Raw genomic sequence first — 17,997 nt, 5'->3', positions numbered from 1 at the left:
ACCATCTTTCAACAGAACATTTGACAAAGAAACAAAAAGGCATACAAAACAACAGGCTGACTCCTAGCAGCATCAAAATGTTAAAACGTCCCAGAAATATCCACTTTTATAAGCATTTATATTTATATCTTTTTCCTTTGCCAGCTATACACATAGTTTTGCCAATACAGTTTTTTTTTTTAGTGCAGAGAGGAACAAAATACTCTTACCAAAATAAACAATTTCAGGAGGGTTAAATAAGCTTAAATAAAAGAGTGTTAAATACAAGTCACTTTTCTGTTGTATAGTACAAAGCCCATCACACAGTTTGGCATTGGATAAAAGTGGTTTCACAGACAAGGTACCATGGGTGAGGTGTGTTCTTATTAAAAAAAGAAAAAAGAAAAGAAAAAGAAAAAATATCTGGTGCTGAATTTAAACCTGTACTTAAAGCACAATGCTACATAAAAATGCCTAATGAATCGACAAATATGTATATACATATATACCATTATGAGGTGTATTTGAATCAACGTTTTAAATGGGTAAACATATACTGTATCTATGAGGGGAACATCATGTTTTTCTTCGAAAAATATAAAAACCACAATGGAGTCAAGCATGCTAATGGGAACTGAAATAGAAGGGTGAATGGCAGAGTAGCGTTTCTGCATTATACTGTAAGTAAGGTATATCCTTTTATATTTCACGAAGGGTTTGCTAGCCAGTGGGGCCAAGTACAATGATAACGTACTTTACTCACAATAACAATATTTCAGAGCCTAATTCATACTTGCTCTCTGCAAAATAACCAATTTTCAAAAGAAAATAACTTTGTGTTGGCGAGTGACACAGTCCAAAGTAAAAAAGTAGACCACAACCTCCGTCACAAGAAACAAAACAAAACACAAAGAAACATTTGTGTTTCTCTCTTTTTTAGCAACTGTAATTTTAGATTTTAGCGTTAGCTACTGTATTCAAAAATAGAAGATCTACAAGCTCACAGCGCATCAAGCTTGTATATCAGCCATCTTTGAAAATGTTTTAAAAATCTTTAAAGTGTTTTTGAATTACTAAAACGTTTGAGAGCAACCGATTTAGATTTTGTAGAATCGGCCTCAGGTCTTAATAGGTTAAGGGGAAATCCCCAAATTGAAGACAAACCCAACTTTCTGGGTCGAGGTGCTCTAATTCCATGATATCGGTACAGTATACTAACCGTTTTCCCTTCAGGTGATGGGATTTGAAGAAGGGCTGCCAGATGACCAGTGTATCTGGTTTTCAAATTATCTGGGCAGGTCTGGTTTGAGATGCCGAACAGTGCGAATATCCAGTCAGAATATCGTCCAATCTCACGAGTATCAGTCAATGTACTGAAGGCAGGAGTTGCAGCCTTCTCAAACGAGTTTGGAGGTGTACGGCGGAGATGGCAGACAGTAGAAGTATGTGTAGATCAGTGTTTCTCAAACTTTCAAATTTCAAGGTGCCGGGTTCATTTGGTTCCATTTGTACACTGTCAGAGTTACAGAGTTGTATTGGTCAATTTAGACCCCCCTAAAGGAACCCACAGAGTCCCTGGAATCCACTTTGAGAACCACTGGTGCAGCCACCACATCCACAGAAATGATATGTTTTTGTACATGGTCATTTGAGAACATCCATGTACACAAACATGCACACCGTCCAGTTTTGAGATATTTAAAATCTGGCAGCCCTAACTGGAAGTGATCATCATGGGCATAAAATCTATTTTCTGCCAGAGTTATGGAGAGAGGAGGAAAAAAAAGTACGAACGGAAATTACAACAGCAAACTAGCCACATACCATTTAATGTCAGGCACGTTTTGTTCCTGCAAAATAAATATTATGTAATTCCTCAACACAAAAAAAGAAAAGATAAAAAAAAAAAAATCAGTGCTAAATAACAGTTTTGTGACTATCACCTTATTATTGCTCCTATTTTTTTCTTCTTCTTCCAATATCAGTGGTATTACTTATAAAACTAATTACAGTACAAAAGATGTTTTGATTCTTTCCAATACAAAGCACCTTGTGACATTAGACTTGGTTGTCCCGTCTTTTAATAACCCTGCAAGCTCAGGTTTGAACATACCAGCTAAATTTTGCTAAATTGAGTGATTTGCCACAGAGACATTTATATTTTGGCAAAGGAATATGTTGTAACAAGAATTCCATTCCCTTCTCTTACACTTCTGTATGACCCCAAATAGCTCAGAATAATGAGATCAACTACAATCCTCTATTCCTCTTAGGAGTTTCATTCCACATAGATATAAAGATATCAGGACCTTTCTGACACCTGCCCAGAAAACATAATGAAAGTTTGGAAATCTGTGTTTGGTAGGTAATTTGTTGCATGGCAATAACTTTTATACCAATGGAAAGCCTCTTTATTGATAGCCTTCAATCGTCCAATCCACTAACAACACCAAAGAAGAGCAGAATAATTTGTTAGGCATCAGGTGAGAAGATGTTTTTCATGGGCTCAACACACATACTCAGCTGTGATGCTCATTTCACAAACGCATGTTCCTTACAAATGAGGCACCATTTAAAGTCAAATAAACAGGATTTCCAAGGGTATAAAAGTTATTGCCAAGAAGCATTGTTACGAGTAATTTTACCAAAGATACATTTCCAAACTTTTCTTTTACGTACAGTAGTTTCAATAATATCACTTGTTATTTGCCATCTAAATATACAAAACAGAATTTCGAGTATGTTGAGCGATACACATCTCAAGTGTATTTTGAAAAATGACGTCATTGACATTGTCAAAACGGATATACATATACACATACTGTTTTAATTTGGACTGCAAATCTAAAATATTTGATCTCCGCTACTCTAAGCCCTTGTGTCCATCAGGCACCTCTGCTTTTAGCTAGCCAACTGCACTTTATGGATGCTTGTGGGAAAAAGCTCCTGCCTATTGGTCAGTGCTCCGCTAGCGCAAAACCAGGATTAATCTCAGAACTGTAGGCATCGTGCAACACCACATCCTGTCCACTGACAACACAGAGGAAGAAGAAGCTGTACGCTGTAAAGAGAAGTTTGTTTTAGACAGCCACTCTAACCATGTAACGTTCTGTGATCATTACGAGCATTCCAAAGTGTCAGTAAACCCACCGCGACTGCTATAGCACTGATACTATTGCTGCACTCCAGTAATTTAACACACTGTTTGAAAGTGGCTGGTGATAGCGTCGATGCCAATAGTTCTTCCATAGTGCGCTGACTTTATTTCAAAGGTTTACATTTGCTAACCAGCATTTACACCCCCCCACCCGCAACAGCTGTACAAAAGCTACAAAATTTCACTTTGAATCACAACTACGATCCCTCCCACGTGTAGCCATGTGTCTGGTACAGTAGTGTGTATTCTTATGTTCACACGTCTTTGTTCGAGCGTGTGTGTGTGTGTGTGCACCTAGGAAGATGGACACATTCGAGTGTATGCCGCTCTATGTTTGCACCTCATTGCAGTACACGTGTGTGCGTGTATGTGCTAAGTGTATTAGCATTTGCGTATGCATAAATCTACTCTTGTATGCATGCATCTGTGTGTGCAAATACGTCTTTGTGTGCCATATATGTATACATTATGTATATGCCTGCATGTGTGTGTGTGTGTGTGTGTGTGTGTGTGTGTGTAGGTGTGTGTGTGTGTGTGTGTGTGTGTGTGTGTGTATGTGTGTGTGTGTGCGCGTAGTATGTCCCTATATGTGCATCATGCGTGTATAGCAGGGTTCCCCAATTAGTTTTCCCCAAGGGCTGAATCATGTCCAGGGTACCAAGCCGAGGGCCACAGCATTGCAGGGGGCGACGGTGGCGTTCCTGCTACTCCAGCGACAGTTCAGATATCGTCGTTGTCGGGTGAAAATCTTGTATGTCCAAAACCGTTCGTTTTGCGAAAACAGCCGATCTACAAGCACACAACGCCTCGCGGGTGCGAGGCGTTGTGTGCTTGTAGATCTGCTGTTTTCACTACTTTTGTGAGACGGCCTTGAATGATGAAGCAGGACTTTACTTTGCGAAAGAACGTACACATTTGGAGATACGAGGTTTCCACCCGACAACGACTATATACTAGTGTTGTTGCTGCTCTTATACCACCATTATTACTGGGGTTGGTGGGGGCCAGACAGTAGCCCCCCGAGGGCCGCAAATGGCCCGCGGGCCGCCTATTGGGGAACCCTGGTGTATAGTGTTTAATGTCCTCTTTCAGGTCTTCCTGTCGACGGACTGGAGGAACCACTCGGTGAACCTGCGGAGCTGCGCTGCGGCCGTCTGGCTCTCCTCGTGCAGTCGCAGGTTGTCCTGTCGGAGGCTCTGCACCTGCTCCTGAAGCTGGACCTTGTCTTCCTGCTCCTGGAGGGAGAGGAGAGACGGGGGAGAGGACGGTGTTAAGACCTGGGATTATTGCGACCAAAGGCCGCAGTTTAGTATGTGAAACGGCACATGCTGACCAGGGACGCGCAGAGAATGTTAGAGAGGCAGGGGCGGAAATTTCTAAAAGGGCCTTTTGGTGAAAATATCGAAAATAGCAGACCTCCCAAGCTCACAGCTTGGAGGTCGGCTATTTTCGGTACTTGATACCACACTAAACTAAGCATAATCAAGTCAATACTGGAGATGTGGTGAGGGCAATTCTTTCAATATAAGATGCTGCATTCAAGTTCAGGAGACTTTGGACGAGGCAATTCTCTTGAATGCTGCCTTCAGGTATGGCATGGAAAGGAGGGCATTTGCATTTCTTTCACCATAGTAAAACTGCATTCATGGTCTGGAGAGGGCACTTTTTACAGACGGGTAAAAGGGCAGGGGCTCAAGCCCCATTTGATGTCTATGTGTGCACATGCCTGATGCTGACTCCGTCTGGACGTGTACACTTCTATACGGTCTATGGTTTTTCAGCTCTGACATCACTGTGATGTCAGGGGAACCACACTAACAGAATCCCTTTTATGCCCATACTGTATATGGAGTTCCCTGATGCCATCAATATTAAGCTTATATCTAACAGGACTTCATATGGGAATGCTCATATATGGAGGCCACATCGGCCACACTAACAGAATCCATACATGGCCAAGACAAATGGCCAAGACAGCCCATGTCTGTGTGGCTGGTTCTACAGAGAGGGATCTCCATGTATGGCATAAGAGTGATTGTATGTATGATGTCAGATGTCATAGACGTCATAGGACTTTCACCTAACAAATAACTGAGTAAGCATGTTTGGGCTCTCACAGCATATCTCCACATAGCACATACAGTACATGAATCTCCATATATGGGCACCAGGGTCTCCATATAGGGGTAACTGGTCCGATATACATGACTGGTAAGATGGCCAAGACATGGAGCGACCTCGCCCTTAAAACTCGTCTTACTAGTTTTATATCTAACATATAATTAGAGAGAGAGGTCAGTCAGTCACAAAATGCATTATCTATTCACTCGCTTCAGCGACTGATCTCAAATTTAACATGGCATTGGTCATTAGCATTATACACACCGTGACGGAGCCCGAATTTCATTTTTCCCAAATTCTAGCGATTTCTTAGCGTTTCTTCACTCTATAGCTCTACAGCCTGTTGTCAGGGTTACGGTCCGTTCCTCCAGGCCATGGGATCTGTAGCCCCGGGCCCACACACACCTCTCTCACAGATTATTCAGATTCACTATTTGTATGTAAGCATACAGACAGGTCTTAAGTGGTTAAGCGCTGTCTGGGCTATAAAAGATATTGCAGCTTACATGTGGGTTAAAGAAAAAGACAAAAGACAACTGTGCTTACGTTAAGAAGCATGCATGTGTTCACAGGCACACACATGCCTGTACAGTATGCATGTAAGCAGACAGATGCAGAAATTCTTTACATGCATTCACCAAAAATAGCTTTGGTGCGGCCACTCGCGTGGGGTGCCTTGCGTGACTCAAGTCTGCTTCGGAGGCCGCACCTCCGTCGTTATAAGTGTTTTCTTTTAGGAGTTGTCAACATCTTGCGAGTTGGGTTTGAGAAGTTGGGCGGATTAGTGGGACCATTGTAAAATGGTCGGGGGTACCTGGTTGGCAGATATTGTCTCACACCGTCACTCAGGGGCGGAGCTATAGGCGATGCAGCCAATGCAGTCGCATTAGGGCCCGGGTGGGAGAGGGCCTGCCACCGCTCCGGAAAAAAATAAAATAATAATAATAATAAAAAATAAAAAAAATAAATAAACTTTTATCTTGAAATGCCTACCGGATTGAGAAGACACTCTTTTGCCCCTCTTGACTGATTGCCCTATCACATCAGTTGCTTGAGAACAGCTGTTTCCTGTTTACTTTTAGCGGTAGGCATGCTTCTCTCTGCCGTTGTGGTGGAATGGAGCACCCCGTCTGTTTAGCGGTTAAGTCTGTTATCGGTAGTTCTACAGCATGGCTCTGAAACTATTATCTGATTTCTTTGGTGGGCCCGCCGCCCTATTAAAAAAGAAAAATCACACCCGTGTGAAGTGGAGCTGTGTGTGTGTGTGTGTGTGTGTGTGTGTGTGTGTGTGTGTGTGTGTGTGTGTGTGTGTAGATCATGTGTTCCGATTTTTGTGACATTTGAAGAAAATATGTAGGAAAAGGAGCAAAAAGTGTGTTTTGGCAAAAATTCAAGATGGCGGAAAATCTATCCTGGCGCAAATGGGCGTGGCCTATATGGGGAGATGCGTCTTGACCCAAGGAATCCAGGGAAAAAAGAATTTTAATTTTCCGATCTACGGTTCAAGAGTTACGGGGCAAAACGTAAAGTGGGCCGTTATAGCGCCACCATGAGGCCGAGTGATGTAATTATTTTTCGATTCATTCTTAAAATCATTATGAATCTCCTCTCCGAGGTTTGAAACTGTAGCTCCTATGGTTTACGAGAGAAAAATACTTGAAAGTGATTTCTTGCATTGTCCCATTATAAGTCAATGGGGACAATTAAGCGTCGTTTTTTGCCGATTACGTCGGCATGGTAAGGCGGATCGGAACGAAAGGTAATAGAACACCATTCCCGGCCGAGCCGCACATTTTGATGTATATATTGCGCGAGTGGCGTAAATGGTGCGGCACTAGTTACGCGCCGAAGTCAGGCTACATACACACAGACACACACACAGACAGACAGACAGACACACACACACACAGACCCACACAGCCACGTATAGGGAGCTGCACACAGCTCCAAAAAGAATTGTAGGCTACAGAAGCATGTAGGATATTGTTGTACAGTCCGTGACTCAGAGGAGGAGGATTAGGAACAGAATTTCCACTCAAAGGTAATTAATAGCATTTTATACCAGGGGTCTTCAACAGGGGGTCCTCAGACAAAGTTACTACAGGGGGTCCTCCAAATCTTCCAATCCTTTTTATATTAACCACTTGAACCTAGTGTCCGTAATGAGAACTGTAGCCAAAAATAGCAGATCTAAGCTCGTGAGCTTGTAGATCGGCTATTTTCGGCAAAGAGGTTTGTTTTAGAGGGGAAAGGGACAAGTTTATTAGGTAATGATGGTTCAAGTGGTTAAATATCTGAAACACAAATTGACATGAATCCAAAATACACTGATGATTGTGCTGTCAAACGATTAAACTATGGAATCTCTGAACAGGTTGTGGGGGTCCCTGCTTCATCTCTCTCTCAACTAAGGGGTCCTTGGCCTGAAAACGTTGAAGACCCCTGATTTATACTGTACCTATAGTGTTCTGATGGCCGCTGTTGCCTACTGTAGGCTATTTTATTGTGTTGGCAGCCGCTGTGCTGCGCTGTTTCTGACCAATTTTGAAGGATCGTTGGGGGGGGGGGGCTGTGGTGAAAACCTCGCATTAGGGCCCGGCGGGGGGTCGCTCCGCCACTGCCGTCACTATAGCACTACTTGAGTGATAGGTCCGAAAAGCTCCTAATCCATGAGAGCCTTAGTGTCTGCCACTCACCCATTCAACTCAGACTAAGCAGTCTTACATCTTTAGGCCCTTTCACAACGTTTAGAGCAGTGTTTCTCAACCACTGTGCCTGGGGACCTTTGGTGTGCCCCTGAGAAGGGTCAAGTGTGCCCCTTGAAACTGCTTGAAAGCCAGTATTGTATTTATCATTTTTAAAATGATTTAAACTAGTGAAAACAGCCGATCTACAAGCACACAACGCCTCGCGGGTGCGAGGCGTTGTGTGCTTGTAGATCTGCTGTTTTCACTACTGTTGTGCGACAACCTTGTATGATGAAGCAGGGCTTTACTTTGTGAAGAAACTTACAAATTTGAAACTGCCCATGGATTCTTGGGACATGAAAGTGTGCCCATGCAGAAAAAAGGTTGAGAAACACTGGTGCTGACAACGCTCGCACCAAACAAACTATTATATAACCTAATACAGTGCTGTCTTGAAGAGTTTCAAGTGTTTCCAAACAAGAATGTTGGATTGAAAATAAAATAGTTGGGGTGATGTTATAAGGACAGAGGGAAAGATGGAGACACGTAGACAAGAATGCGAAGACAGTAGAGATGATGAACAACTTGTAGTCAGATGCTGCATTTCATGGCCGTATGTAGTAAGTAGGGCATTAACGAAAAGGTTGACAAGTCGACTCAGTCGACTTCATTACACAAGTCGACTCTCACCAGAGAAAGTCGAAAGTCGAAGTTGAAATAATAATAATAATACTTTCTATTGTGAAAATAGCAGATCTACATGCTCACAACGCCTCGCGATGCGAGGCGTTGTGAGCATGTAGATCGGCTATTTCTTTTTCACAATTTCTCCCTCTATATATTTGACAATTTGGACAATGTTTCATTTGCCATTTTAGAGGTATTAAAAAGCGTGAAGATGCCCTCTATACACTTAAACTTTATGTTGGTTTGCTGACAGTTGAGTGAGAAAACAATGTTTCACATTAAAGGTGATACACCATGAGATTTCACTTTTCCTATTTTAAAACCTTTTTTTGGGGTCCCACTAGCACCTTCTATCCTCACAAAGTCCCAGTCCCATTTTCTTTTCATTTCGGAGATTTGCACTCTATTGGGTGCAACGGTATCTGCTTTGTTTTACTTCTCACTTCAGTGAGCAATGTCTTCTGCATGCATGTTCCACACTCTTCACACAGCTGCTCAGTCTATGTGGGCTCTCACTGTGCTCCAGGTGATTGTGTACTAGAGTCTATTGTCATTAGTGCAGATCCAGTGTGGTGTAAAGAGCAGCGTACCTTTAGCAGGTCATACTGCAGCTGCTGCAGGATCTGTTCCAGCTGGTTGACTTTGCCAGTGAGCAGGGCAGGAGCAGCATCCCTGCAGGAGGGGAGGGGAGGGGAGGGGAGAGGAGAGGAGAGGAGAGGAGAGGAGAGGAGAGGAGAGGAGAGGAGAGGAGAGGTGATTCAATATCTAGGTATGAAAATATAATGTAGCTTTCAAAAAAATGTAAGGTAATATAATTGTCACAATTCAATTCAATGGAGCTTTCAGTGTTTTTCAAAGTGGATTTCAGGGACTTTTCAGTTCCTTTATGGTGGTCTAAATTGGCCCTTACAAGTCTGTAACTTTGACAGTGCACACAGGTCCATTTGGTTCCATTTGTACACTGTCAAAGTTAAGGGGAGACCTTCAAATGTCAAAGTTTGAGAACCACTTTTGTAGGATACAATACCCTATAGTTGCAGTACCCTACCTGGCCTCCAGGGTGCTCTCTGTAGCAGCCATTCGTCGACTGAGCTCCTGGGAGAGTTCTAGGGCCTGCTGCACCTGTTCAGCTTCTGACATGGAGCACAACGAGGCCTGGTCAGCTGGAAAGAGAGAGACACACACATACACACACAGTGAACGATTAAACCATTTAGTTCTTTTACACAGGCAGTTAGAAAGATGATGGAAGGCAGAGAAAACGTGCTTATTCGTAGCTAGACAGTTTTCGAGGGAGGTGGGAGGCTGGAGCGTCACACTTTCCCCCAACCGAATTTTCAGAGTGTGTCTGGGATTGGAACCAGAAACCTTTTGATCAATAGCAACAGCCAAATCTGCCCTACAAAAGCCAAAGTGCAGTATAACTACATTTTTGGACACACCGCCTTATTTGTGTATCCCAAAGGTCAAATTAGTCTTCATGATATTGGGGGATAAATAATTACTTCAAGAACAGATATACAATCAGTGTAATATCACTTGTATGCCTATATCTCACTTGGCTGACCAGTTGAAACACGTTTAAACACATAGGTACTGCACTAGGTATTGCACAGCTCTTGTCTGACAGAACACATATTCTCTGATTAATAGATGTACAATTAGACCACACAGTCAAAGTAGATTCGTAAGCTGAAGATCTGCTAAAGAGAAAGACAATGTGAGGTTGGTAGGTCAAGGAGTGATTAAAAAATGTCCATCATAACAAGCTTGAAAAATAACTAACATTGTCTTTTGGTATTGTAACAGTGAAGCCAAATGCAATACATTCTAATTATAAAATATCTTGCTATGATAGATTATTTTATTATTATTATTTCAGTGGAAAATAAAGAGCAGCAGCCAACCAGCAGCCATGCAGGTACAGTTGGACCTACAGTATAGAGCCTAGATGTTCTAGAAAGAGTTGAGGCGAGGGAGTAGAGCTTAAGAAGCAAAGATTTAGTTAAAGGATGGAAAATGTACATGAGTGGAAGTTTACTGGTCAATGCTGTCAGTTTATATTCATTAAAATGTTTACTTTATATAAGTGATACGTATATACAGTATATCAATATCATTCATTCATTCATCCATACATTCATTCTTTTAAAATGGTTAGTTTTGATTCAACTACTGAATTAAAAAGAATCACCAGTGATCATACCGATAGGCGACTATTTCCCAGTGATATTTTGAATAAATAGAAAACACTGACTGACCATGGCAAATAGTAATAGGCACCAAAGCAGAGCATGATTTTGTGCGGTTTTGTTTTATTATTAGTAAGTCCTGGGAGACTGTGAGGCAGGTGTTAAATATTTAGAGAAAAAGAAAGCAATTTTCAGAGTATCAAATTGATTTGGTGTATCACCTCCTTGTGTGCCTTTGTTTTTATGACTGTCCTGCTCGTCTAGGTCCATACCTGAGAATAGACAGCAGACACACATTCAGCTCCATTCAAACTGCACCCAGACCATCTTAGAATAAATGGGCAGGAGGTTTTAGTTATGTAAAAAAAACATACGTTGTTAATACCAATACAAAAATAGTAGTTACAGTAAATATACATTATCTAGTCAATGGCAACCGACCTCACAAATGTTTTCTGACTTGGAACTAAATCAGCAAATGGCATCTGTGAGGTAGTAATACAATTGCGTTCCAAATCCTGCCCTCTTTTTCAAAGAAACAATTTCTAATTTCAATGTATTGCATGGTTAATTCAATAATTGCACTAGACTCCAGATGACAACTTATTTACAACAGCAACTGATGAATGGTGGAAAAAGAGATTAGACAAACTTGCTTTTCCTCGGGCACACAATCAATCTAAAGGCCATTTGGGATTGTTTACCAGAAAGAATGTTTCGTTCTGGACACAAACAGTAAAGTGCAGTTTAATAAAACATCAGTTTGGTCTGTGTATGTGTATACAGTACACAAATACAGCTCAGCTGCTAGGACTGATGTTATGAATGACAGAGACCGTGTTGTATAAATCACAGAAATGGCTACTAAATAAATAAAGTGGTAATTTTACTCCAGATTGCAAGACATTGCTACATAAAAACATAATCTGTTGATGTTGACGCTTTAACCCATATAGAACGGGTACACATTATTGTGTATCATTATTTTATGCTTTAACTATTGAAAAATAGCAGATATACAAGCTCACAGCGCGGCACCGAGTGCCGCGCTGCGAGCTTGTAGATCTGCTATTTTTGAAAAATCGTGAAAATTAGAATTTTGACCCGATTCTATAAGTGTCTTTTGAATCCTTCTAAGGTTTTTTGAAAAACCTATATGTTTCTATGTCAGCAATCTGGCCAGCCATCGTCAAAGAAAAGGTCCTTTTCACTTAAATGGAGCTCAGTTAGTCTGTTCTTGAGAGACTACTATGTCAAAAATAGCAGATCTACAAGCTCGCAGCGCAGCACTCTGTGCCACGCTGTGAGCTTGCATATCTGCTATTTTTCACTGGTTAAAGCAGTCAATAATTCTATGCCTAAATGGGTTAAATAAGTTCAAATACCACCACTATCACATACGCAATGTTTGTGAAATATTTTACAAGACTGATTGATACTTCCTAAAAGAGTAACCACCAACTCCATGTCTTTTACCACTGTACAAAATTAAATATCCTAGAGTAAAACACAAATGCTTTCTGATGGAAGTCCTTTACCAGGATGTCAGAATCCACATAAACCAAACCACCCTCCTGAAAATCCACCACAACACCACCCTGGGATCAATATTCCAACCGGCCCCATCATCAGTGACTATTGTAACTATGGTAATACGGGTTAATAGGGTCACCCAGGCAGAGTTTAGAGGTTAAAAGGCGAGTGAAATTGATTTAACGTGGTTATGACAACGTCGCTCTGGGTCCTGGTCTAAGCCAGCTACAGCACAGCACAGCAAAGCCCAATTGATTACCTTCCAGATAGAGAGCATACGACAACTCTGAAGGACAAGAAAGAGAGATGGGAAGGGAAACAAAGACAGATAGAATTAGAGAGAAAGAGGGACTTTTGAGAGGTTATGAGCAGAAGACCTGTGTGACTGGTATCACATATCCACTTAGAAAGCCAGCAGCTTACAGAGGAAATTGGGGTTAAGCTCTAAGCCAAAAGGCCAGCCAATGCACCTGGGATATTCTCCAGCACGATGAAGGGAAGAAGTGATGCGACTCAAGGATGAACAATAAGATGACACAGAAGACAGAACTCAAATTGAAAAATGTGGACGAGGGGGAGAAGATAGATTGGAGTCTTAAGAGAAAGACCGTTTTCTTAGAGGCCTAACTTTATTGTGGACTAGGCGGGGGTTTTCAGCTCATCCCAAATTGGCACTTGCGCTATTGCTTGGCTTTTGAATTTGTTGACATTAATTTAAGACCTTTAGCTGGCTGAGTCTCTTAGCTAGAGTAACTGGAGCAACATAAGCAGATATGGTTAAACACTTGCTCGGTTACACTGAGTAAGCATAGAATGTGTGTATGAGCTTGCAGATCTGCCTTTTTTGAAAAACTTTGATTTGAAGTCCTTTATTGGGAATAAACCCTTGAGATAAACCATCTTGTTTTGTCCATGAATTAAATACAGAGGGCTTCCAATGTAAAAAAGACCGTAAAAAGGTCTTATTTGGGATGTTCCTTTTAGCCAGGGTGTTCAACTGTACTTGTACTGTACTACATTTCAATTGTATTGACTATGCTTGTACTGTTCTCCATTTGTGTCTAATAAAATAATCAATCAATCAAAGGGCATCCTCAAGTTACAGATACTTTAAAGTTTATAGTTGTGAATATTTTCAAAATAGGGATGCCAGTTATGCCAAATGTGTCCTTCTGTGAAACGGTGTCTTGTATTTTCACAACAACGTGTGTAGGAGAACAGGAAGTCTACAAAAACGTCTATGTAGGCATAACCGAGGAAGGAAGGACAACAGTCTGTCAAGCAAATGCTAACAACCGTGCCCCTTGCCTCATGGACCACAACTCATAAGGTTAAGTGATTTTCTGATGGACTGAAGGACAGCATCTTAAAAAGCCAAACTGTTACTTTAATGGCATCCACGCTGAGAGCTGGTCTGAGGCTGTAGCCGGGAACATCCAAACTATAATTACACCACTCCCTGTCTCTTTCCATTTCTCTCTTCTCCCTTTCTCCCCTCTCTTGCTGTGTCTCCCTCGCTCTCTCTACCTTTCTCTCTCCCTTTGCTCCTGATTAGTGCTCTCTGGGTTTTAATTGACACTCAAGACTCGTGTGAATGCTCGCTGACATCAGTACATCTCCCACAGAGGTGATTATTACAACAGAAAACCCAAACCCAAGGGAGGTGAGACAGAGAGAGATAGGGTCAGAGTGAGAGGTGGAGAGAGAGAGAGAGAGTGAGGGAGGGAGAGAAAGAGAGGGAGGTATGAGAACAGAGAAGAATGTAAGAACAGAACGTGAGAGAGTCCCTGTTTCAATTACCGTGATATAATTCATCGAGGCTGTTGACAACATGATTGTGGTCAATAATTACTTTTGAGGACAAGAAGAAAATATGATTTCAGACATTTTATTTGTGAAACCAAGTACCTTTTTAAAAGTACCAAGGCTTGTTTTAATTGGTAATGGCTCTATGGAATCGGATTAAAAAAAAGCTCACAACGTCAACTCCCTTCCCTAAGCATCCAGGGTAATGACTGTCAGTGTACTAGAATGTTTGCACTTGGCTTAGCAACGTAGCCCTAGAGACAAACAGCCAGCGGTCGGTAAACAAAGCTAGCCATTACAACCCACCCGCCAGCTACTGCACTAGTCTGCAATCCCAGTTCAGCAAGATTCTACAGAATTAATAGGATTTTTGTTCTCCAGCATTTTCTGCTTTATTTGACAACGAACAGCGAGACAGGAAAGGCAGAAGAGAGCGAGGGGGTGACATGCAGCGAAGGGCCTCTGGTCAGATTCTAACCTGGGCCAGCTGTGGGAAGAACTTTAGCCTTCTGGTAATAAGTGCTCTGCAAGGAGAGCCATCACGGCACCCCAAGATTTGACATAACTTTTATTACGTGACTCCACCCTGTCCACACAACAGTTGTTGACGACGTGTCACAAGACACTAGAGCTGTCCCTTCTGAAATTCCTACAAGGATGTACAAAATGTCAAGGACTCCCATACAAAATAGCAGACAGGCATTGGACTGTAAACACGCTTTTGACATGTGAATGCATTAAGTGACAGAGTGCTGAATGTACACAGTAAGTGATATGTTTAGTCTACAGTGTCTTTCGTCCCTAGAATAGTATATGATGTCCTATTGTTCTTGCACAATGAGCACCTGGACTGTGAGAGCTGACAGTTTTTTTCCCAGTATAAACCCATTTAGGCCTAGAAATGATTGAATTGTAGATCTGCTATTTTTGAAAAAGTCGTGAAAATGTGTACAAATCTTTGAATATATGTATTTTCAAAGCAAACGTTTGTAACTCAGATTTTGCTTCTGGGTGGTCCCTGGAACTAAATATTTAGAGATGGGGGTCCGTGGCCAAATAAATATCAGTTTGGGGGTCCTTCACATGAAAGTGTGAGAACCACTGACATAGTAGTCTCTCAAGAACAGACTAACTGAGCTCCAGTTAAGTGAAAAAGGACCTTTTCTTTGACGATGGCTGGCCAGATTGCTGACACAGAAACATAGGGTTTTCAAAAAAACCTTAGAAGGATTCAAAAGACACTTATAGAATCTGGTCAAAATACGAATTTTCACAATTTTTCAAAAATAGCAGATCTACAAGCTCGCAGCGCGGCACTCGGTGCCGCGCTGTGAGCTTGTATATCTGCTATTTTTCAATAGTTAAAGCATAAAATATTGCGTCATAATGTGTTCAGGCCTAAATGGGTTTTTAACACATTTATTGTACGTGACAAACAATGTTATTCTGTAGGGGTGTAACGATATAGTAACCGAATCAAAAAAACGATTTTTAATTTGCAATGATCTACTAAATCGTTTGCAAAAGCAATATATCGTACCGTTTTGGCTTTGTATCGTATCGTATCGTTTTAAAATGCGGTAATCGGTATTGAATCGTTTTGCAATGCAAATTATTGATTGTATGGAAAGTATTTGTGCCTTGTATTTGGCAAGGGCAGGGAAAATAAAAAAGAAGGGTCTAATTACCTTTCCATTCCATATAGCTACTCTTGGTCTATGATAAATCTGTGTAATCTCTGTGTTCATCTCAAGGTGCAGGTTTTCCTTATGTGTTGAAATATAATGTCCATGTATTTGCTAGATAATTCCATAATGAGATTTTTTTTACACATTTTACACTGATTTAATTTCTTTGTGTTACTATATCGATTTTAAATCATTGAATCGAATCGCATCGCCATGAATGAACCAATATCGTCCATGTATCGTATCGTTAACCATGTATCGTGACGTGTATTGCTGTTAAAATGTATCGTTACACCCCTATTATTCTGTGAAGCCATTTGTGGACGTGGAAATTAAATGACTTTAGCCTGGAAACCAGACGAATAAAGAAACGTCTGCAGTGGTTTGGCCATGACTGGCTAAAATTACTTTGCACAATTGAGGTGGGGAAGGAGATTTTTATACACCTAATTAGGCTCACTTCAAATCAATGACGACAGGAGAAAGTGGTTCAGTGAGTGAGGAGACATGGATTCAGGTCTCGCTAAAGGACACTTCAACGAGACCCATGAATGTTGATGGGGACAGATCATTGTGACCTTTTCATTGAAGGGCATGCTCCCCAATCACTACCTGTGCGCTACCGTTTCTCCAAATTAAGACTGAAAGTGAAAATATGTAGGCGGCAGTGGCCGAGTCGGTAGAGAGGCTACTTGGGAGTCAGACTGGGCGGATCGGGTGGTGAACCTGTGACCGATGTGTGTCGATACCCCCAGTTATCATGGAGGTGACGTTATGTCAGCTTCATGTTCATCATGACTGCCTAACAAAGACAGGATGACAGCCTATAATTGCTAGAACCACCCGGCCGTCACTGCTCGGACTGAGCTCTACTGTGGTTAAAAGGCCAAAGTCGCATATTATCTTTTTACACTGCTGGACACTAACCATCATCTGCTGTTGCAACTATGGTGCATGCAACGCTACCTGATTATATATACTGTATGTGTCTGCATGCTAAACATATCTTTGTAGAGTGATCTACATAGTAGTGTACTGTATGTCTATTGTATCATGTCTTGTAATCATGCTAATAAGTTCTGCCCACTCTTCATATTCAGTATTAAGTGCTTTTCAGACAGGGAACGCCTGCGTTCTTGCTTGGATCCGCAAGGTCACACTGTGCTCCTTGTGGGAATAGACGTGTTTTAGCGTGTCGCATAGAAGGAAAAAAAAGCTTAACACATTTCCAACTCTTGTCGTGGGCATAATGCATGAGACACGACAATTTCGCAGGAGTGCTCCCGCTTATCACTTTGCCTGTCAGACAACTGTACTGTATAGTACAATACAGTATTAGCTGAAAGCACACACTAGTTTCAAATACCTTCATCCGAGTTAAATGATGATGGTGCTATGCCAGCGGTGGCATCTTTGCGTGCATGTTGTGTTGAGTGATATGCGTTGTACACACTGCTTACACTGCTCCTTTGTACAACTTTAACCCATTTAGAACGGGTACACATTTTGTGTATCATTATTTTATGCTTTAACTATTGAAAAATAGCAGATATACAAGCTCACAGCGCGGCACCGAGTGCCGCGCTGCGAGCTCGTAGATCTGCTATTTTTGAAAAGTCGTGAACATTAGAATTTTGACCCGATTCTATAAGTGTCTTTTGAATCCTTCTAATTCTAGGCCTAAATGGGTTAATACACCCGCTCTCTTTGTGTTTCTCCTGCTCTCTCCGTTTACAATATTTACCACTAGGGGCAGACATGCTCCAGCATTCCTTCCTGGCTCAGTCAGAGAAAACCTAATTATTTTTCAACTGTTACAGTAACTCATTGCCTGTCAGCATATTGTCTTTTCAGCTTTCTGGTGCAGTTCTAGCACCTCTGGGCAACAGAACAGGCTAGTTTTTAAAATCAGATACTGCCATAAGCCACTAGGTCAAATACTGGTCATGGGAGAGAGCACCAGCAACTTTGTCAAAGTAGCCAATAACCATTTGGAGGTCCTATTCTGAGAAATTCTTGTTTACTGATAAAATAAATGTACAAAATGGTCAAATAAATAGTTGGTGAACAACATACATCATACATTGTACTCCATACAAAGTAGCTTTAATGCCTGTAGTGTGCTGTCAATCAATGCAATAAATGTA

General features: G+C 41.5%; 1 protein-coding gene across 1 annotated transcript in view; it reads right to left on the bottom strand.

The window, feature by feature from the left end:
* Window positions 1-4,006: 4,006 nt before the first annotated feature.
* The window catches only part of sipa1l2 (signal-induced proliferation-associated 1 like 2), a 113,357-nt gene continuing 99,366 nt past the window's right edge, over window positions 4,007-17,997 (bottom strand). The window contains exons 21-24 of the mRNA XM_080722314.1: window positions 11,045-11,095; window positions 9,680-9,794; window positions 9,222-9,303; window positions 4,007-4,371 (exon numbers count right to left, since the gene is read on the bottom strand). Coding sequence (XP_080578440.1) covers window positions 4,225-4,371; window positions 9,222-9,303; window positions 9,680-9,794; window positions 11,045-11,095 — 395 coding nt within the window. The 3' untranslated portion in view covers window positions 4,007-4,224. The remainder of the gene's footprint in view (window positions 4,372-9,221; window positions 9,304-9,679; window positions 9,795-11,044; window positions 11,096-17,997) is intronic.

The sequence above is a fragment of the Nannobrachium achirus genome, assembly GCF_963921795.1.
Source record: "Nannobrachium achirus genome assembly, chromosome: 3".
Taxonomy (NCBI): domain Eukaryota; kingdom Metazoa; phylum Chordata; class Actinopteri; order Myctophiformes; family Myctophidae; genus Nannobrachium; species Nannobrachium achirus.
This window is presented reverse-complemented; position numbering and strand designations above follow the sequence as displayed.